Source organism: Pollachius pollachius, assembly GCF_949987615.1.
Source record: "Pollachius pollachius genome assembly, chromosome: 4".
In the NCBI taxonomy this organism is placed as follows: Eukaryota; Metazoa; Chordata; class Actinopteri; order Gadiformes; family Gadidae; genus Pollachius; species Pollachius pollachius.
In genome coordinates this window covers 5698370-5715281 of record NC_136937.1, presented here as the reverse complement: position 1 = coordinate 5715281, position 16912 = coordinate 5698370, and the positions used below count along the sequence as shown (strand labels likewise).

Genomic DNA, 16912 nt, shown 5'->3' with positions numbered 1-16912 from the left:
AAGCTACATGTTAGGTTGTGTCAATTGAAAGTTTGTACAATGTTTGGATTTAAAAAAGCCTTTTTCAGAATAGGCCTTCATCTTGGAGAGCCAGTTACATTAGTTCACTTAGTTTACCGACACAGGCCCACCCAAGAGTGGACTACTGGAGAGTGGAGTCAACAAATGATTAAAAATAATCAGTATACGGTCAGTTTGTTTTTAAACATTCATTTATTAATCAAATGACGTCACTTTGACAGAGAGGTCGAGAGACACAGAAAGAGAGAGATTGAGACGCACGGACAGAATCAACATTCAAAATGTGACAAACACACGTTTTCCATAAAGTGCCAAAAATGAAATACCCTCACTCCTCGTATACAGTAGGCCTATACATATCCATACACACACATCCACTACATGAAAATATCTATAATTATGATTCACGATCAACAAAACAAAAAATTAGAAACCCACAAAACAACATAATTAGTCCCCGCACTTAAGGAAGCTGCAGTTGGATCAGTAGTAAAAGTTCGTCCGTGAACCCGTCCTCCGCACGGAGGTCAAAGGTCACAGCGAGTGCTCGTATTACACTGTGCAATGTACTCGAATAAAAACAAAAACAAAAACAAGCCCCACCCCTCTTTAAACCCCGCCCAATACATTCTACAACGCCACCCGCTGTGAAACACGAGCAGGAGTTCGTTCGTTAAAAAGGCACGCCGCGACGAAGGGGGTCGGGCCGGTTACTTCCGACTGGCGGTTGAGGCCGACAGCGAACAGATCCCGCTTGATGAGAAGCTCAAAGCCCCGCAGGACGGACGCTCACAGACCGCAACACGGACGCTGAGAGCCAGCATGACGGACTCTCACAGCCCGCATGAGGGGCGCTGGCAACCCGCAACACGGACGCTCAGAGCCCGCATGACGGACGCTCACAGCGCGCATGACGGACGCTCACAGCCCGGCGGACTCTGCCAGTGGAGTGCTTGTTCTCACTGGCGAGCTACCCGGGCCTTAGATCCAGTTCCCAGGGCTTGGATTCAGTTCCAGTCGGCCGGTCTGCCAAACTTTGGTTCCAGATCCCTGCTTCTGTGAATGATGACTGACGGGATATTCTTTGCTGGCTTTTCCACACAGCAAAACAATAACACTAACACACACGAAGCACCTCTCCCCGTCTTTGAAACTCTGATAATCCGTGGAATTCTTGAACTATATTGATGGATCTTAAAAGCATTTACAGCTAAACTAACTTGGATCTGATCTGCGGTATGCATCATTAAAAATGATATGAGATGAATTGGCTGCAACAGTTTAAGAATCCACAGAGGAAAGTAATCGGAGAGCAAAAGTAAAAATAAAAGTTGAACAGCTAAATGTAAACATTGTGCAAGGTAAGAGTTTAACCAGTTATTTCCACTGACCTAAATTCATCGTCAATGAGTTAACTTTAAAACGGACAACATACAAAAATCATGACCTTTTTGGTTAATGAATTAAATAACAAAAGCAACTCCCAACAACAGAAATAAAATCACAAAACGTAAAAAAAAAAAGAAAATTAAACCTGTCAAAACTTTTCACCCATTTTGATTATTAAAAGGATTAATGTCAACACGTTTAGAGAATGTAACGGCGCAGTTTCCATGGCCGCTAAGTGCTGCATTCCCCGTTTGGTAGGAGATGTGAGGAAGCTCTAAAAGGCTGATCTATAAAAAGGCCTGCTGGTAAAAGAGAATTACAGAAACAGTCTCCGACGCCTTCTCTCCTCAGAGCGGAGTCCAACCGTATTATTATTATTGCTCACGAAGACGTCTCGTCGCTTTTCAAAATAAGAGTCCTGGTCCACCGCACTTCCTTTTACCCGTGCGCTTGGGTTTTGACGGGCGGTTTCTGGCTCTTCTTAGTGTCCATTTCAAAGTAAGGGTCGGTGCGTTTGCTCTTTCCCTGGGGGGCCGTCTTGCCCGTGGTGGGACCGGTCTTCTTGGGAACCGGGTTCCTCGGCGAAGCGTCCTCGGGTTTCAGGGTCCCCTTCCTGGCGTTGGCCGGGACCCCCTGCTTGCGGTTGACCTTCGTGGTCTTCGCCGTCGTCGTCGTGGCTTTCTGTTCGGGTTTGACCGGGCCCTTGGAGACCGGCCCAGGAGCGGTTGCAAGGGGGCGGGTCGGCGTGGGCATGGCCAGGCTGGTGGGTGTGACCCGACCAGTGGGTGTGGCCATGCCGGTGGGCGTGACCAGACTGGTGGGTGTGGCCATGCCGGTGGGCGTGACCGGACGGGTGGGTGTGACCAGACCAGTGGGTGTGGCCATGCCGGTGGGCGTGACCCGACCAGTGGGCGTGACCCGACCAGTGGACGTAACCCGACCAGTGGGCGTAACCCGACCAGTGGGCGTGACCCGACCAGTGGACGTAACCAGACCAGTGGGCGTGACCGGACGGGAGGGCGTGGCCAGGCCAGCGCCCTTGACGAGCGAGGAGGGGGCTTTGGACGCCGCCGGCATCGGGGAGCGAGCCCGCGGGCCGGGGGTCCGAGTTCTGACCTGCGGGACCAGCAGCGCCCCTCCCGCTCTGGGGGCGGGGCCGGCGGCCGCCGCCTTGCGGGGGCCGGCGCGGGCCCTGCGGACCGCCTCCAGGCGGTGGCGCGCGGACGGGGAGGCGGGCCTCCGCGTGGTGAGGCGGGAGCGCTGGCCGGCGCCCGTGGGGGGCCGCGCGTCCTTGCCCCCGGGGGCGGGCCCTTGAGGAGTCGGGGGGCAGACGATGACGGGGGGCGGCGGCACGGTGGGGGTGGAGGGTTTGGGGCATTTGCGGGACGGCTCGGGGCAGACGGGGCTCCGGGGCTGGGCGGGGCCGCCGCGGGGCCCCGCCCTCAGCTTCAGCTTGGAGGACGAGGAGGAGGAAGAGGAGGAGGAGGGGATGGGGGGAGGGGCCTGCACCGAGGAGGGGGTCCCCGCCCGGCGCTGGGCCCGGGCCCCAAGGGGCCCCGCGGTGGGACTGGGGGTCTGTTTCGAGGAGCCCGGGGTGAGGGGCGTGGCCGGCAGGGAGGCGGGGCCCTTGGCGAGGGCGGGGCCCCTGGGGGCGGTGGACAGGGGCAGCTGCGTGGGCTTCCTGGGGGGCGGGGCCTGGGCGGGGCCCCGCCCGTTCCTGTGGCCGTGGGGGGCCCCGCCCTTCCGGGGCAGAGTGGGGGTGCAGGCCGGGGAGGGGGTGTGGGCGCGGCAGCTGGCGGGGGCCGACAGGGACGAAGAGGAGGAGGAGGACGACGACGACGAAGAGGAGGAGGAGGACGAGACGAGGTCGTCCACGGCCGCCAGGGGGTCCATGTCCGGGGGCGGCGGAGGGGGCAGGTGGTGGGCCCCGTTGCCGTGGCGATGGCCGCCCACGCCGGGCGGGCCCTTCTGGAAGGCCAGGATCTTCTGCTCCAGCGTGGTGAACTGGAGGGTCCGCAGGGGGTCGTACTTCAGCAGGAAGCCCCTCAGGGTGTCCCAGCCACCCCCCACGCGCACCATCACATGCTTCCCATGTAGCATCTGGAGGGGGAGGGAGAGGGGGAGAGAGGGGGAGGGAGAGGGGGAGGGAGAGGGGAGGGAGAGGGGGAGAGAGAGGGGGAGAGAGAGGGGAGAGAGAGGGGAGAGAGGGGAGGGAGAGGGGGAGAGAGGGGAGGGAGAGGGGAGGGAGAGGGGAGAGAGGGGAGGAAGAGGGGGAGAGAGAGGGGAGGGAGAGGGGAGGGAGAGGAGAGAGGGGAGGGAGAGGGGGAGAGAGAGGGGAGGGAGAGGGGGAGAGAGAGGGGAGGGAGAGAGGGGAGGGAGAGGGGGAGAGAGGGGGAGAGAGAGGGGAGGGAGAGGGGAGAGAGGGGAGGAAGAGAGGGGAGGGAGAGGGGGAGAGAGGGGAGGAAGAGGGGGAGAGAGGGCGGAGAGAGAGAGAGTGAGTTGATTTTCCCTTCTTGTTTTACTACTTCTATAACCCTTAGTGTTTGGCGATGTGTACGTTTGTCATGCCAAAGCGTCTTTTAAAATGGACTGAGAGGGAGAGACTGTCTCTCTCCATCCATCAATCTAATCTTTATACAGTACATCTATATATGTTATGACGCCATTAGGACGCCATTATGGAGTGACCTCACCTTGAATCACTGCCAATCGGAGGACCTCGTTACCTTTTTTGTGTTTAGTGTGTGTACTTGTGTAGCATGTACTCCACTATAGACTGCAGGAGACACAAAGTATCCTACACATAGTAGGACACAGCGGTGCGTTACGCGTCCGTTATGACCAGTGTGTCCGTAGTAAAACACAGGACCACTACGTATGGGGAGGGGGGAGTGGGGGAGGTTGTCAGGGAGGTGTCTGAGGGGGTACGTGTGTCCCACCCTGATGAAGAGGGTCTTCTCCCCAAGCCGGTAGCGGCCCTCCGACAGATACTCGATGGACACCCTGTTGGCGCAGTCACAGGGGGGGTCGTCCAGCCCGTGGTCCTGATGAGAGACACACAGAGGATGAGCGATGGAGACAGACTGACGGAGGGAGGGAGGGAGGGAGGGACAGACACACAGACGCCGGTAGAGTGAGGGGGGGAGTGAAAGCGAGAGAGATTGAGAGTGAAAGTGAGAGGGCGAGAGGGAGAAAGAGAGCGAGAGGGTGAGTGAGGGAGACTCAGAGAGAGCGAGAGAGTGAGTGAGAGGGACAGCAGTGAAAGAGAAATGAAATGATCGCCAGTGGAAAAAAAGAGGGATGGAGAGGCGTGGGAGCTTACATAAGACCTCACCCCACAGAGAGAGAGAACAATCATTGATCATCCCGAGAAACGGACGAACAAGCAAACATTGATCCCTGCGGGCTACGTTTCACACCAGGACGCTGCGTGGGAACCGGGCCAACACCGCCCTCATCAACATATTAGCATATCATAATGTTGATCGGTGGGTCTGACAACACTTCATACTAGAACGCGTACGTCGATGGGAAACCCTGCCAGCATCACATCAAATCATAGAGACGCATAATATTAACATTAATATCGTGCTGTTATCGGTTGGTCTAACACATGAAGTAAACTTCCTGAGCACAGCTGGGGTGGGGGGTGGGGGGGGACGGTGGGATGACATCATTAGGCTCACGACTCGGTGCACTTTAAGTGGGGGGGGGGCATATGTGTGCAGAGAAGAAGAAAGGGAGTCGCAGGTCTTTGAGTGCAGCAGCCACACGGACGGCCATGTTGCGTCACCTAGCCTCGGGGGCTGACGAGGCTAACCTCAACTAGGTCACACGTGGGTCTGGACCCCGCGTACGGGCCGGGCGCGCTGGAGCGAGAGCCGTTACACAACGCCCCGCCGCCAGGGCGGGAAAAAGAACAACAACCTATGTATAAAAGAGCGGAAACACAGCCCTCGACCACAATGGGAGCGTCACGAACGGCTGTCGCGGACGGCAGTTGGGGTTAAAATGGCCGCCTGACCCGAAAGACAGTTGAAGAGAATTTTTGTTGAAATTGGTCGGAATTATCCGTAGCGATAAAGTCATGATGCCGTGTGAAAGACAGAAAGGAGGTTTAGAACATACGACCACGAAGATAATCACATGAAACCTCCTCAGCTGGCAGTTTGAACAAAAAAAAGAATGGCCGCCAAAAAAAAAAGGAGGAAAGGGAACGTGCTTAAAAGCTAAACTAAATAAATAGCAACCATAGTAGGAGCGTGACAGTTCTGCTAGCGATCGTCTCCGTCGGGCCAACGTACCCCGGGCTGGTAGAGACCCCCGTGCTGGCAGCACACGCTGAAGGTCTTGACAGCCTTGGGGGGGTCCTGGTTCCTCAGCAGAGTCTCCTCCAGCTCGATCTCCTTCTCCAGCTTCACCAGGACGGGGGGCTCCACGCCGTACCTGAGGGGGGGGGGGGGACACAGTCAGACCTCAGACCTCCTCTAACAAACTACTGGGCCGGGGGGTCGTCTAACGGTGTGTCATTGTTATTAAGTTATTAAGAATATATTTACTTTACATAATGCTTGTATTAGAATTCTAGGTTACAGTCAGTCAGTCAGTCAGTCGGTGTGTGTACGTCTGTGCGTGCGTGTGTGCGCGTCACACCTCATCCACTACCATTGAACAACTCGAACAACCTCGTCGTGACTCATTTGAACAACGGGACTCTTGTCCACTCACAACAGGGCTTTATAATTCTCTGGTGTAATCAGGCTAACTCGACTCAAAAACAACGTGCGTTCAAGTCATGGGATCAACCTATTTACCCTAACCCGCACAGAAAGGTCTTCTAAGCTTATGCAAAGACAAGCTGCCTTCCTGTTAGACGAGAGGAAGCAGAGCGCAAAGTATGGCGACGTACCTGGACACGATGCGGCCGATGGCCAGCAGGCAGAGACACACCTGGCGTGGCTCCTTGTGCAGAACTAGAGAGAGGGGGAGAGAGAAAGGAGGAGAGAGAGGGAGGAGGAGAGAGAGGGAGGAGGAGAGCGTCAGAGACACTTCCTACAGGAGACAGGAACTCGGCTTCCTCTGTAGGCACTGCAGAGGAAGATTAGCCTGGAGCTACACCTAAGAGACTCATGTTTTGCTGTGTGGTCCCTGACTGATTAATAAACTAAACTGCAGTACAGCTGGAGAACATGTGGATTAATAACAGATATGGCTACAAACCCAACTCGTTCCTCTTTAAATTAAGATAAAGTACTCTGTTTGTTCATCCAAATATTGTTGCTTTCCGAAGCATTCGTTGGGAATTAAATGCATCTCCATGAAGCTACATCTAGATTTCAGAGGGATTATCAGAAATCCTTCCAGACTTCACAGAATGTGATTGGTCAGCACCGGAAACTCAAACTGGAATCATTATCACTGATGCGTCTCTAACTAAAGTACTATTGATATTGGTCTGTGTGGATCAGTATAGCGCATATCATCAGTCTGTGTCCATCTCAACGTTCCTTTACACCACTACGGGCAGAAAGAAGCAAGGTGATTGGGTGGAAGGGGGTCAGATGACGAGCGTAAGAGCCCCAATCAACCCAATGTTAATTTATTCCCAGGAAAATAAAATCGGGTTACGTCAAAATCCTGAGAAAAATACAAAGATACTGCAAACCAGTCATTGCACTACATGTCCAGAGGGTAAAGTCCAGACTCCAGCTATGTAGCACGAGTTCTCCGTTCCCATTGGACGGCAGGTCGGGTCCCGACGACTTAACATCACACAACCCCCCTCCCCGCCTCAGAGGCACTACTGGTAATGAGAGCATGTTGACAACGCTAACGCTAACTCTTACCCCTCCACTAAGATCCTGTTAGACCTGAAGCTCTGACAACCTTCTCCATGGGGGGCCCCGCCCTCCCAATCTCATGAGACTTGGAGATCCAACAACGCTTCTAATTAAGCTAATTAGTCCTCCATCGAAACGGCAATTAAAAAAGCTTTTAGCTATTTTGCCCCTGTGCTTCAAATGTATTCGCTGAGCAGTCTTTTGGATTCTGGTCTAATTAGGAGGCAGGGGGGGGGCATCTGTTCTGTTAACACAGCAAGGGTTACGGGTTCGATTCCCACTGGGGCAGCGTTGGCCAACAATGTATGCATGACTGTGTAAGATGCTTTGGATTAAAGCGAACACCGAATGGAATGCAGTTATGGGCTCTGTGTTTGAGGCTCTTTAGCTCCGTGTTTAACAAATAACAAACAGGCTTAATGCAGAGGTGGGTATTTGTATAGCTGTATAGTTGTGTAGAAGTGTATGGTTGCATAACTGTGTATTTGCAAAGTTGTGTAGAACTGTATAGTTGTGTAGATCTCTAACCTTATAGTTGTATACTTATATAGTTGGATATCTAAGTAGTTGGATATCTATGTAGTTATATATTTATGTTGCTGGATATTTATATAGTTGTACTGTATAGCTATATTTAGTCTTAGATTTATGTAGTTTTATATTTATATAGTTTTATATTTATATCGTTGTAAAGCTATATATAGTTGGATATTTATATAGTTGTATAACTGCATGGTTTGTATCGTATTGTTCTAAAGTTGTATATAGGTCTTTGATCTGTGCCATAGTTGTATAACTGCATAGTTTGTATAGTATTATTATAAAGTTGTATATAGGTCCTTGCTGTGAGCCATAGTTGAAAAGTTTGTATAGTATTATTATAAAGTTGTATATAGGTCCTTGCTGTGTGCCAGGGTTTGATAACAGGCGTTCTCCCCTGGGTGTTTGTAAAGCAGAGCTCGTATTTCACAACAGACACCCGACACTACAGACACCACAGACACCACAGCCTGGCCTGGTTGGCCCCGCCCCACAGGGCACCAGCACCTATATAGGAACGCTGATTCATGATGAGAACAGATACGACCGATGTACCAGGTCATGAGCTCAGAGCCTGATCAGAACGGGCTGCAATGATCAGATATTGATCAAAAGTGGCTGTATTGATCGAAAGTGGATGCAAGATCAGACATTGATCAGGAGTGGCTGTATTGATCGGAAGGGGCTGTATTGATCAGATACTGACCAGAAGTGGATGTAATGATCAGATATTGATCAGAAGGGGCTGTATTGATCGAAAGTGGATGCAAGATCAGATACTGACCAGAAGTGGATGTAATGATCAGATATTGATCAGAAGGGGCTGTATTGATCAGAATTGGATGTAATTATCAGATATTGATCAGTGTATGATCAGTTGATCAAGTGTATCTTATGATCTCAGACATTGATGTGTGTATGTTTCGGGCGGCGTCCTCAGACCAATCACATTTCCTCTTCTAAACAGACACTTTCCTAACGGTAGCATTGACCCGGTGCCGACTCCCAAACCCCCCGGACCCCCGGACCGTACCCAGGCCTTCGGACTCGAACAGGTAGGTCTCCTCCACGCCGATGCGGCGGCACCAGCCCAGGAAGTTGGCCGTGTTGTCCCTGGCGAAGAAGGAGCCCGGCGACGCGTCCCGCTTGAAGGTCACCTTCTGCGAGGGGAACAGCTGCCATGGCAACGGGAACACGAGAGGGTTGTCAGGTCGGGTCCCCACCCAACAGACGGGAACAAGACCCAGGAGGAACTGCTCTCCGAACGAGACCCCAGAGGAGGGCCTCGACGAGGGACGGACGGCAGTAATTAGAGAATTACTTGCGTTAATAATAATAATTAGAATGAATGGCGTTAATAATATAAATTATTCTTATCGGAATAGAAGTATAGGGAATATAATGAATAAAGTCCGGTGGACGGAGGTGATTGGATCAGAGAGATGGATGAACCAAGTGACACAGAATATAGAGTGAGAATTAGCTGCGGCAGTCTGCCATTACTTCAGCCCCCCGCCCCCACTAAGCAGGACGCCCCCCAGTGATCCGGACCCCCCCCCCCAGACGGTGTCCCACCTTGGAGAGCTCAGCAGGACAGCTCTGGGCCATCCTCTCCCTCAGCGCCCCGGTCAGCTGACACAGCCGCACGCCGTTGTTCAGCTCCTCCATGAAGAACTCGGCCCGCACCTCCGCGCCTGGAACCACAGAGAACCAGAACCCCTCAACACAGAACCAGAACCTCTCAACACAGAACCAGAACCTCTCAACACAGAACCAGAAGCTCTCAACACAGAACCAGAACCTCTCAACACAGAACCGGAACATCTCAACACAGAACCAGAACCTCTCAACACAGAACCGGAACATCTCAACACAGAACCAGAACCTCTCAACACAGAACCGGAACATCTCAACACAGAACCAGAACCTCTCAACACAGAACCGGAACATCTCAACACAGAACCAGAACCTCTCAACACAGAACCGGAACATCTCAACACAGAACCAGAACCTCTCAACACAGAACCAGAACCTCTCAACACAGAACTGGAACATCTCAACACAGAACCAGAACCTCTCAACACAGAACTGGAACATCTCAACACAGAACCAGAACCTCTAGACACAGAACAAGAACCAGAACATAACACAGAACCAGAACCTCTCAACACAGAACCGGAACATCTCAACACAGAACCAGAACCTCTAGACACAGAACCAGAACATCTCAACACAGAACCACAACATCTCAACAAAGAACCACACAGAACCACAACATCAACACCAAACCATACAGAACTGAACAAGCTCCTGGAACCACACAGAACCAGAAAATCTCAACAAGCTCCTGAACAGAACCAGAACATCTCCACACAGAACCACAGGGAACAAGAACATCGGCACAGAACCACATCATCTCAACACAGAACCACAAAGAACAAGAGCATCTCAACCCGCTCATCTGCGGCATCTCATCTCCTCAGCCCACGCGGTTATGATCCGACGGTGCTATGATTGAGTCTCATGGTTCTCGTGTGTTCGTTTGACTGCAGGCCATTGCCATGGATACGAGTGCATGAGAACCATGAGACTCAAGCATGAATACAATCTGCATCATTACCGCTTCATCCATCCAGCTCCCTCCACACGCCCGCTGCTGAATGACTGAGTGAATATAACCCTCATGCCAACAGCGTCATGTTAATGCCTGGCAGTTATCCGCGGCGGCGGTATTCGTATGCACAACCCTTTAAGGCTTAGGAAATGTGCCAGGAATCACTTCCACACACTCCAAAGACATCCACACCACTTGTCATTCAGCGGGTGACCCCCGTATGACCCCCCTATCCTTCCTATCCTATCTCCCCCCTCCCCCTAAGACCACACATTGAGGGCCACCACCCCGGGGCCCTTCTGTAAGACGAGGCCGACTCCCCCTCCCTGCCTTCCCCGGTCACCACCCCACAATCACCGCCGCAGCGCAGGGACAAAGGGCCCGGACAAAAGGTGCGTTGATCGCATCCCGGAGAGAGGCCCCCACCGGGGGGGGGGGGGGGGGGGGGGGGCACAACACTGTCCGCCCACGACCGCTTCACGGCCCCTGGTCCGACAGAACACGCCGTCTTCACACGAAGAGCAGAACGCCGTGATCAAAGGGGGTCGAGGAGCGGAGCTCACGACTCACTCACGTGTTTGTGTTTTTGTTTTAAAGCGCTCACAGCAAAGCAAAGAGTTTGCTGGACAATGCGGGGCCGTTTCTCAGTCTCCTTTGGTTTCGTCGGAGCTGTCACAGGAGCATTGTGTGGCCCCAGACAATAACCTCTCCCAGTATAATGCCCTCTCCCAGTATAATGGCACGACGCAGCAATGGAGTGGGGGAATTTCTTTTCAGCTTGTTTTGTGTGCGTCCCACCGACGCCTGATCCACGGGAAATTATCTACTTCCTCACGTGTTTTCAAGCTTGCCAACTGGGCGTTCTTCCCCGTGGTGTCATGGAAGGGCAAGGCATTATGTCAATCAATATATGTAAATATCGCAGCATGTCTAATATTTAGAGCTGAAGATTGGTTGTGGATCCCCCGAACCTGCCAACCATGTAGGCAACACACCTCCAAACGACTCTAGGTTGATTTCATGTGATTGACTCCTCCACCTCCCTTTCCCTCTCTCCCTCCCTCTCCTTCACCTCCCTCTCTCTCCCCCACCACCCTCCCCCACCAAAGGGAGGTGAAGAGAGGGAGGAAAAGGGGCTTGAAGACGGGGAATGGCCCGTTCAAACACACATTCACAAAAGACCAACTTTCGTGTTCAACCAAAACAACTCCTGTGCCCGTTAGGTTCGGCGTTCCGCCAGAACTTACCCAGCATGCCGCTGAGCCAGATGGCGAGGTCCTCCTGCATGGGCACCAGGGTGGCCTCGTGTCTGACGGCCAGCCACTGGTCGTACTGGAAGACGTCGGCCAGGCCGGGGCCGTGGCGCTGGGCCAGGGGGCTGCGGGGGGAATGGAGGGGCGCGTCGAAGCGCTCGCCGAACCATGCCTGGGGGGGGGGGGGGGGGGGGGGGGGAGACATGTCAACACGTTTACACATACATTTAGTGCATTCAGCTTGGCTTTCATCTGAAGAGACTTAAAGAGGTGGAGGAGAGGGAGGAGATGGAGGTGAGGGTGGAGGAGATGGAGCTGGAGGAGGGGGACGAGAGGAAAGAGGAGATGAGGGTGGACCAGAGGAGAGGGAGGTGGAATTGTGACGGGAGTGGGAGGAGGGGATGGGAACGGCTCACGCACACGTTCACGTGTTCGCGTGCGTCTCATCTGGAGTACCGAGACACCGCTGTGAGGGTGTGAGACTCGCGGCTAGAATCGGTCCTGACTGGAGTGGGAGTCACGTGACATGGGGGACTTCCAGAGAGGCCTTCCAGGCAGAGAGCAACGAGGCAGGGATGTCCCCTCACTGCCTCACGCTTCACTGGAGCTCCCACCACCACCACCACCACCGCCCAGCTACAGTGTCCCAGTGACCCTGTGAAGACGCCTGGGCCGACCACAGCACAGCCCTAACCGATGTGTGGAAAGTCAACATCACGCAACACAGACTTCCAATCTCGTTGGGAAAACCCTTCTCCACAGAGTCCACCATTAAACCACTTCTTCCACTTTGAAAGATGGTTTCTATTTGACAGAAAATGCTCATTCATGATGAACTAGTTTCTACAGGATTTCTTTCCCCCAATCCGGTGGAAAATAAACTGGAGCAGGTCGCTGTACACCAGTGCTCCTCTTCCAAGGGAGGAAACCTCAATTCGTAATTCATTACTATTCAAGTACTTTCACAGGATGTGTTCCCCCTTCGTCTGTAGAGGATAGAACTATGAGCACACGATGGAGGAGCCAAGGGCAGTTCCTGGAACTGAGCGGAGCTGGAGAACACCCAGTGGAGGTCTGGAGCACCTGGAGCCAGAGAGCGCTCCTCAGACCCAGAGAGCGCACTCCTCAGACCCCCAGAGAGCACTCCTCAGACCCCCAGAGAGCGCTCCTCAGACCCCAAGAGAGCGCTCCACAGACCAGAAGAGCGCTCCTCAGACCCCAATAGAGCACTCCTCAGACCCCCAGAAGATCGCTCCTCAGACCCAGAGAGCGCTCGTATGCGTTAAAACCACAGAAGGCGGCCATGGTCTCAGCCCTTGTCTCGACCTCTCTTCCCCTGTCTCCCTCCGTCTCCCTCCCTCATGAGAACTGTCCCCAGACAAGTCCACAACAGGAAGGAGACCTGGATAGTCTGTTTCCCCTCATGAGCGTGGGGGACAGGGCTGCTACCCAACGGAGACAACAAAAACACTAGAGCAAAACGCTAATCTTTTATTAACACCCACGAGATTATTCCGTTTTGTTTTCTGTTTTGTTTCCCAGATGGAAGGAACGACTCCGACCGACCCGGCCCGCCCCGCCCCGGACAGCCCCGTCCCACCTTCCCGCTGGGAGAGAGGAGGGTTGCTGTTGTAGCGGCAGCTGGAAAACCCAGAGCCAGATGTTGGCTCTGGGTTTTCCAGGAAGGAACGATCAGCTGCCGAAGATCTGTTGTTTCTACGAGGAGGGGAGGGGGGGGGGGGGGGGGGGTCTTTAAGCCTCAGATATTTCCTCCGCCCTAATCCGCGAGTGTATTGCCCCATGTCAGACACAAATCTGCTGCAGTGGGGGGTGGTGGTGGTGGTGAGCCTCCACATAGGCTCATATTGTTCCAGGGAACAACGAGGCACGGCGCTGGAGGCTGGGGAGACATTCTTGGAGCCCACGCCGCAACGCCACATGAAGGGTTGGCTGGCGTCCTGCACTACGTTCAGTCTGGTGGCCTGCCCTATGTTCAGTCTGATCTTCAGTCTGTTGTTCAGTCTGGTCTTCAGTCTGTTGTTCAGTCTGGTCTTCAGTCTGTTGTTCAGTCTGGTCTTCAGTCTGGTCTTCAGTCTGGTCTTCAGTCTGGTCTTCAGTCTGGTCTTCAGTCTGTTGTTCAGTCTGACACTGTGTGTGTGTGTGTGTTGTTTCCCATTTTGAAACCTCCCGAAGGTTCAAGAGGGAAACGTCCGCTCAGTCGTACGGATGGAGAACCGGTGTGTGCCGCAGTTTGAATATTAAAAGTAGAAATGTGCCTCGTTATCTGAGCATTGTTCTAAGCATATTTGAGATGCCTTTAAAAGGATTATTAAAGAAAAACCCTATTGAGGCTATTTTCTAGTTATTTATATATGTATATAGATATAAAACTATATATATATATATATATCTATATATATATATAGATAGATATACACATTGAAATATAGCAAACCTTTAGTTATAAGCTTAAGTCTTTGTGTGTGTGTTCCTCTCCTCTTCTGTCTATATTTGCATAGCTCTTCTCTCTGAAAGAATGCACACTGATGGCCTCCAGGAAGTTTACCCAAAACCACGACCCCAATAGAGCGAACTTTGAACCCCTGAGAAAAGGCTGGGCTGAGAGATTGGCACCCACACACACACACACACACACACACACACACTTTAGTTCGGCGTCTCAAGCCTCTAAATCATGTTCGGGGGGGGGGGGGGGGGGCAAAGCTGCTTCAAAGCAGGGAGAGCCTGCCCTACACACAAGCTGAACACCTTACATAACACAGGTTAGAGGAGGGGCTGCCTTCAGGGGGTTCTGGCTGGCTCAGAGCATCACAGTACACAGGGGTCCGCATGTGCTTCTCTACATCCAGTTAATTAGACAATAAGGCAGCATTGCGTTACGTTACGTAAACACACAGCCGATTAGAATAGATCGCCATACCACTGGGGATTACTCAACACACACACACACACACACACACACACACACACACACACACACACACACACACACACACACACACGGATGGGTGAACCCCTACCATGTTAGCATCCCACCTTGTTGAGACCCCCAGGTTCCACTCCAGACTGATTGTTTTTGGGGGGGCACTACACCCCTTTTCCTGAGCAATGGGACTTTTCATCACATGGAATAATCCAAAGGATTCAACCCGTTTCCCAAGCAGTTCTGGTTCCAGATCAGACACCAAACCCAGGTTTTAATTATGGGGGGGGGGATAAGCTCTCTAATGATCTATACAATTAATTTGATGTCAGAAACTTCCTTGAAAGACTATTCTCTCATTCTCAATGGTGTGTGTGAACATGTGATGTCGAATAACTATAGAATAATCGAATGTGAACGTATGCAGTGTGCCAGTATCCACGCAGTGCGTCGACTTCCACGGCCCATCAGGAAGACATTAAGCCCCAAAGGCCCTTTCCCTACCCAGCCTGGAGGCACCGTCTTCTGGCCAAGCTGGATCGTCTTTACCAGTTAAAAAAGGAAGATGTTTTAAAAAGGTTTCTGACACAGGAAGTTAAACCGGCGGCGGGGGATCTGGAAGGAGGGTCACGGCCGGTCCTTGTTTACGCATAGAAACCCGATCCCCTCCCTCCCTCTTTGGCGAAGAGGGGAGACAGTTATTGATGCTGAGGTCCAGGTCACCGTGTCGTGATGAGAGGGGAATCGAGAGAGAGAGTGAGAGGTCTGATATCTGAGCCCTCGCCTGGTTTGGAACAGGGCGTGTGCACCGCCTAAAGCGGGACATTAAGGGGACATGAAGGGTTTGTCCCGTCTCTTAATATCCTGCCCCGCCCGGTTACGTAGCAGTACAGGTCCCTGGAGCTTCACTTTTTTAACTTTATTTGTACCGTTTGGTTTTGCCTACCTTTGCACTTTTCAGAAGTATTTTACAGTATTTAGAATTTATTTATTGTAAATATCACTTATTTTATTCCATTTTACCTAATTTGATCCTTTTCTCCTTATTGCACCGTGGGTCAGAGACAAAATAAATTTGATTCCTCTATTTCTCTTGCACATTTTGGGGAATTGACAATAAAGCTGACTTTGACTTGTTGTGAATAGAGACTAGATGGATTTGAGTCGCTTCTGCCAAAGTGACCAAACATTTAGCTGTGCTAGCTAGCCATGCGATGCTATGGGTTAATTGTTGTTGGCTAAAAGGGTTCGGGGGGAAAGAGTCCAAAGTTTGGCCTTCAAGAACCTCCAGGAGACCTTCCCTTGAGGGAGAGACGGGCGGATGGAAACAGGGAAGGACGTCCAAGTCATCATCTGGATACAGAACGTTCCACAACAGATGTGCCATCACTGATTGCGCACGCACACGCACACGCACACGCACGCGCACGCGCACGCGCACACACACACACACACACACACACACACACACACACACACACACACACACACACACACCCCATGGGGAGGTGGAGGAGAGGCAGAGGGAGATGGGGGGGGGAAGGGAGGTGGAGAAGATGGAGGTGGGGGTGGAGGAGAGAGAGAGGTGGGGGTGGAGGAGAGAGAGAGGTGGGGGTGGAGGAGAGAGAGAGATGGGGTGGAGGAGAGAGAGGTGGGGTGGAGGAGAAGGAGGTGGGGGTGGAGGAGAGAGAGAGGTGGGGGTGGAGGAGAAGGAGGTGGGGGTGGAGGAGAGAGAGAGGTGGGGGTGGAGGAGAAGGAGGTGGGGGTGGAGGAGAGAGAGAGGTGGGGGTGGAGAGAGAGGTGGAGGAGAGGGAGGCGTCATGGGAGTGCGGGAGGAGGGGATGGGTGAGTTATTCTGAACCCTGGGGGCGTTACGTCGTAACATCCCTCAGCCTCGAGCCGCCAGAGTTCAGCTCAGACATGTTAAGGGAGGGCCGACATACCTGCAGGCCAGTTTGCACAGCCATGAGTGCGATCACCGGTGGGTCACTTCTTCATTCTGGGATTTAAAGGAGACAAAAGCACGGGATTAGAACATTTTGATCTAAAAGGAATAAATGTTTCAGCTACATCATGTCTCAAGGGCTCGAGACCAAATTCATCCAAAGCGCTTTGTAGTTCTTTGCTGGTAAACACAGTGGTGTAGCACGATGTGTTCACTGATTAAGTGTTGGTATTAATATTCATACATACAAATCTCCCAGGACCCAATTAAAGATGAATCAGGTACCTGGGATGAAATCTGATAAGAGAATCATGTTACCCTCCCAGTTAGAAAACTAAAGTGAAACAAAACACTGCAGTATACTGC

At 52.5% G+C, this 16912-nt stretch overlaps 1 protein-coding gene across 1 annotated transcript in view; it reads right to left on the bottom strand.

Annotated features, from left to right (window-relative positions):
* Positions 1-290: 290 nt before the first annotated feature.
* gas2l3 (growth arrest-specific 2 like 3) overlaps positions 291-16912 on the bottom strand; it is a 26176-nt gene continuing 9554 nt past the window's right edge. Inside the window, exons 2-9 of the mRNA XM_079735768.1 lie at positions 16545-16600; positions 11652-11829; positions 9366-9484; positions 8824-8965; positions 6320-6383; positions 5715-5856; positions 4350-4454; positions 291-3510 (exon numbers count right to left, since the gene is read on the bottom strand). Of these exons, the coding sequence (XP_079591894.1) occupies positions 1849-3510; positions 4350-4454; positions 5715-5856; positions 6320-6383; positions 8824-8965; positions 9366-9484; positions 11652-11829; positions 16545-16568 (2436 nt within the window). The 5' untranslated portion in view covers positions 16569-16600 and the 3' untranslated portion in view covers positions 291-1848. The remainder of the gene's footprint in view (positions 3511-4349; positions 4455-5714; positions 5857-6319; positions 6384-8823; positions 8966-9365; positions 9485-11651; positions 11830-16544; positions 16601-16912) is intronic.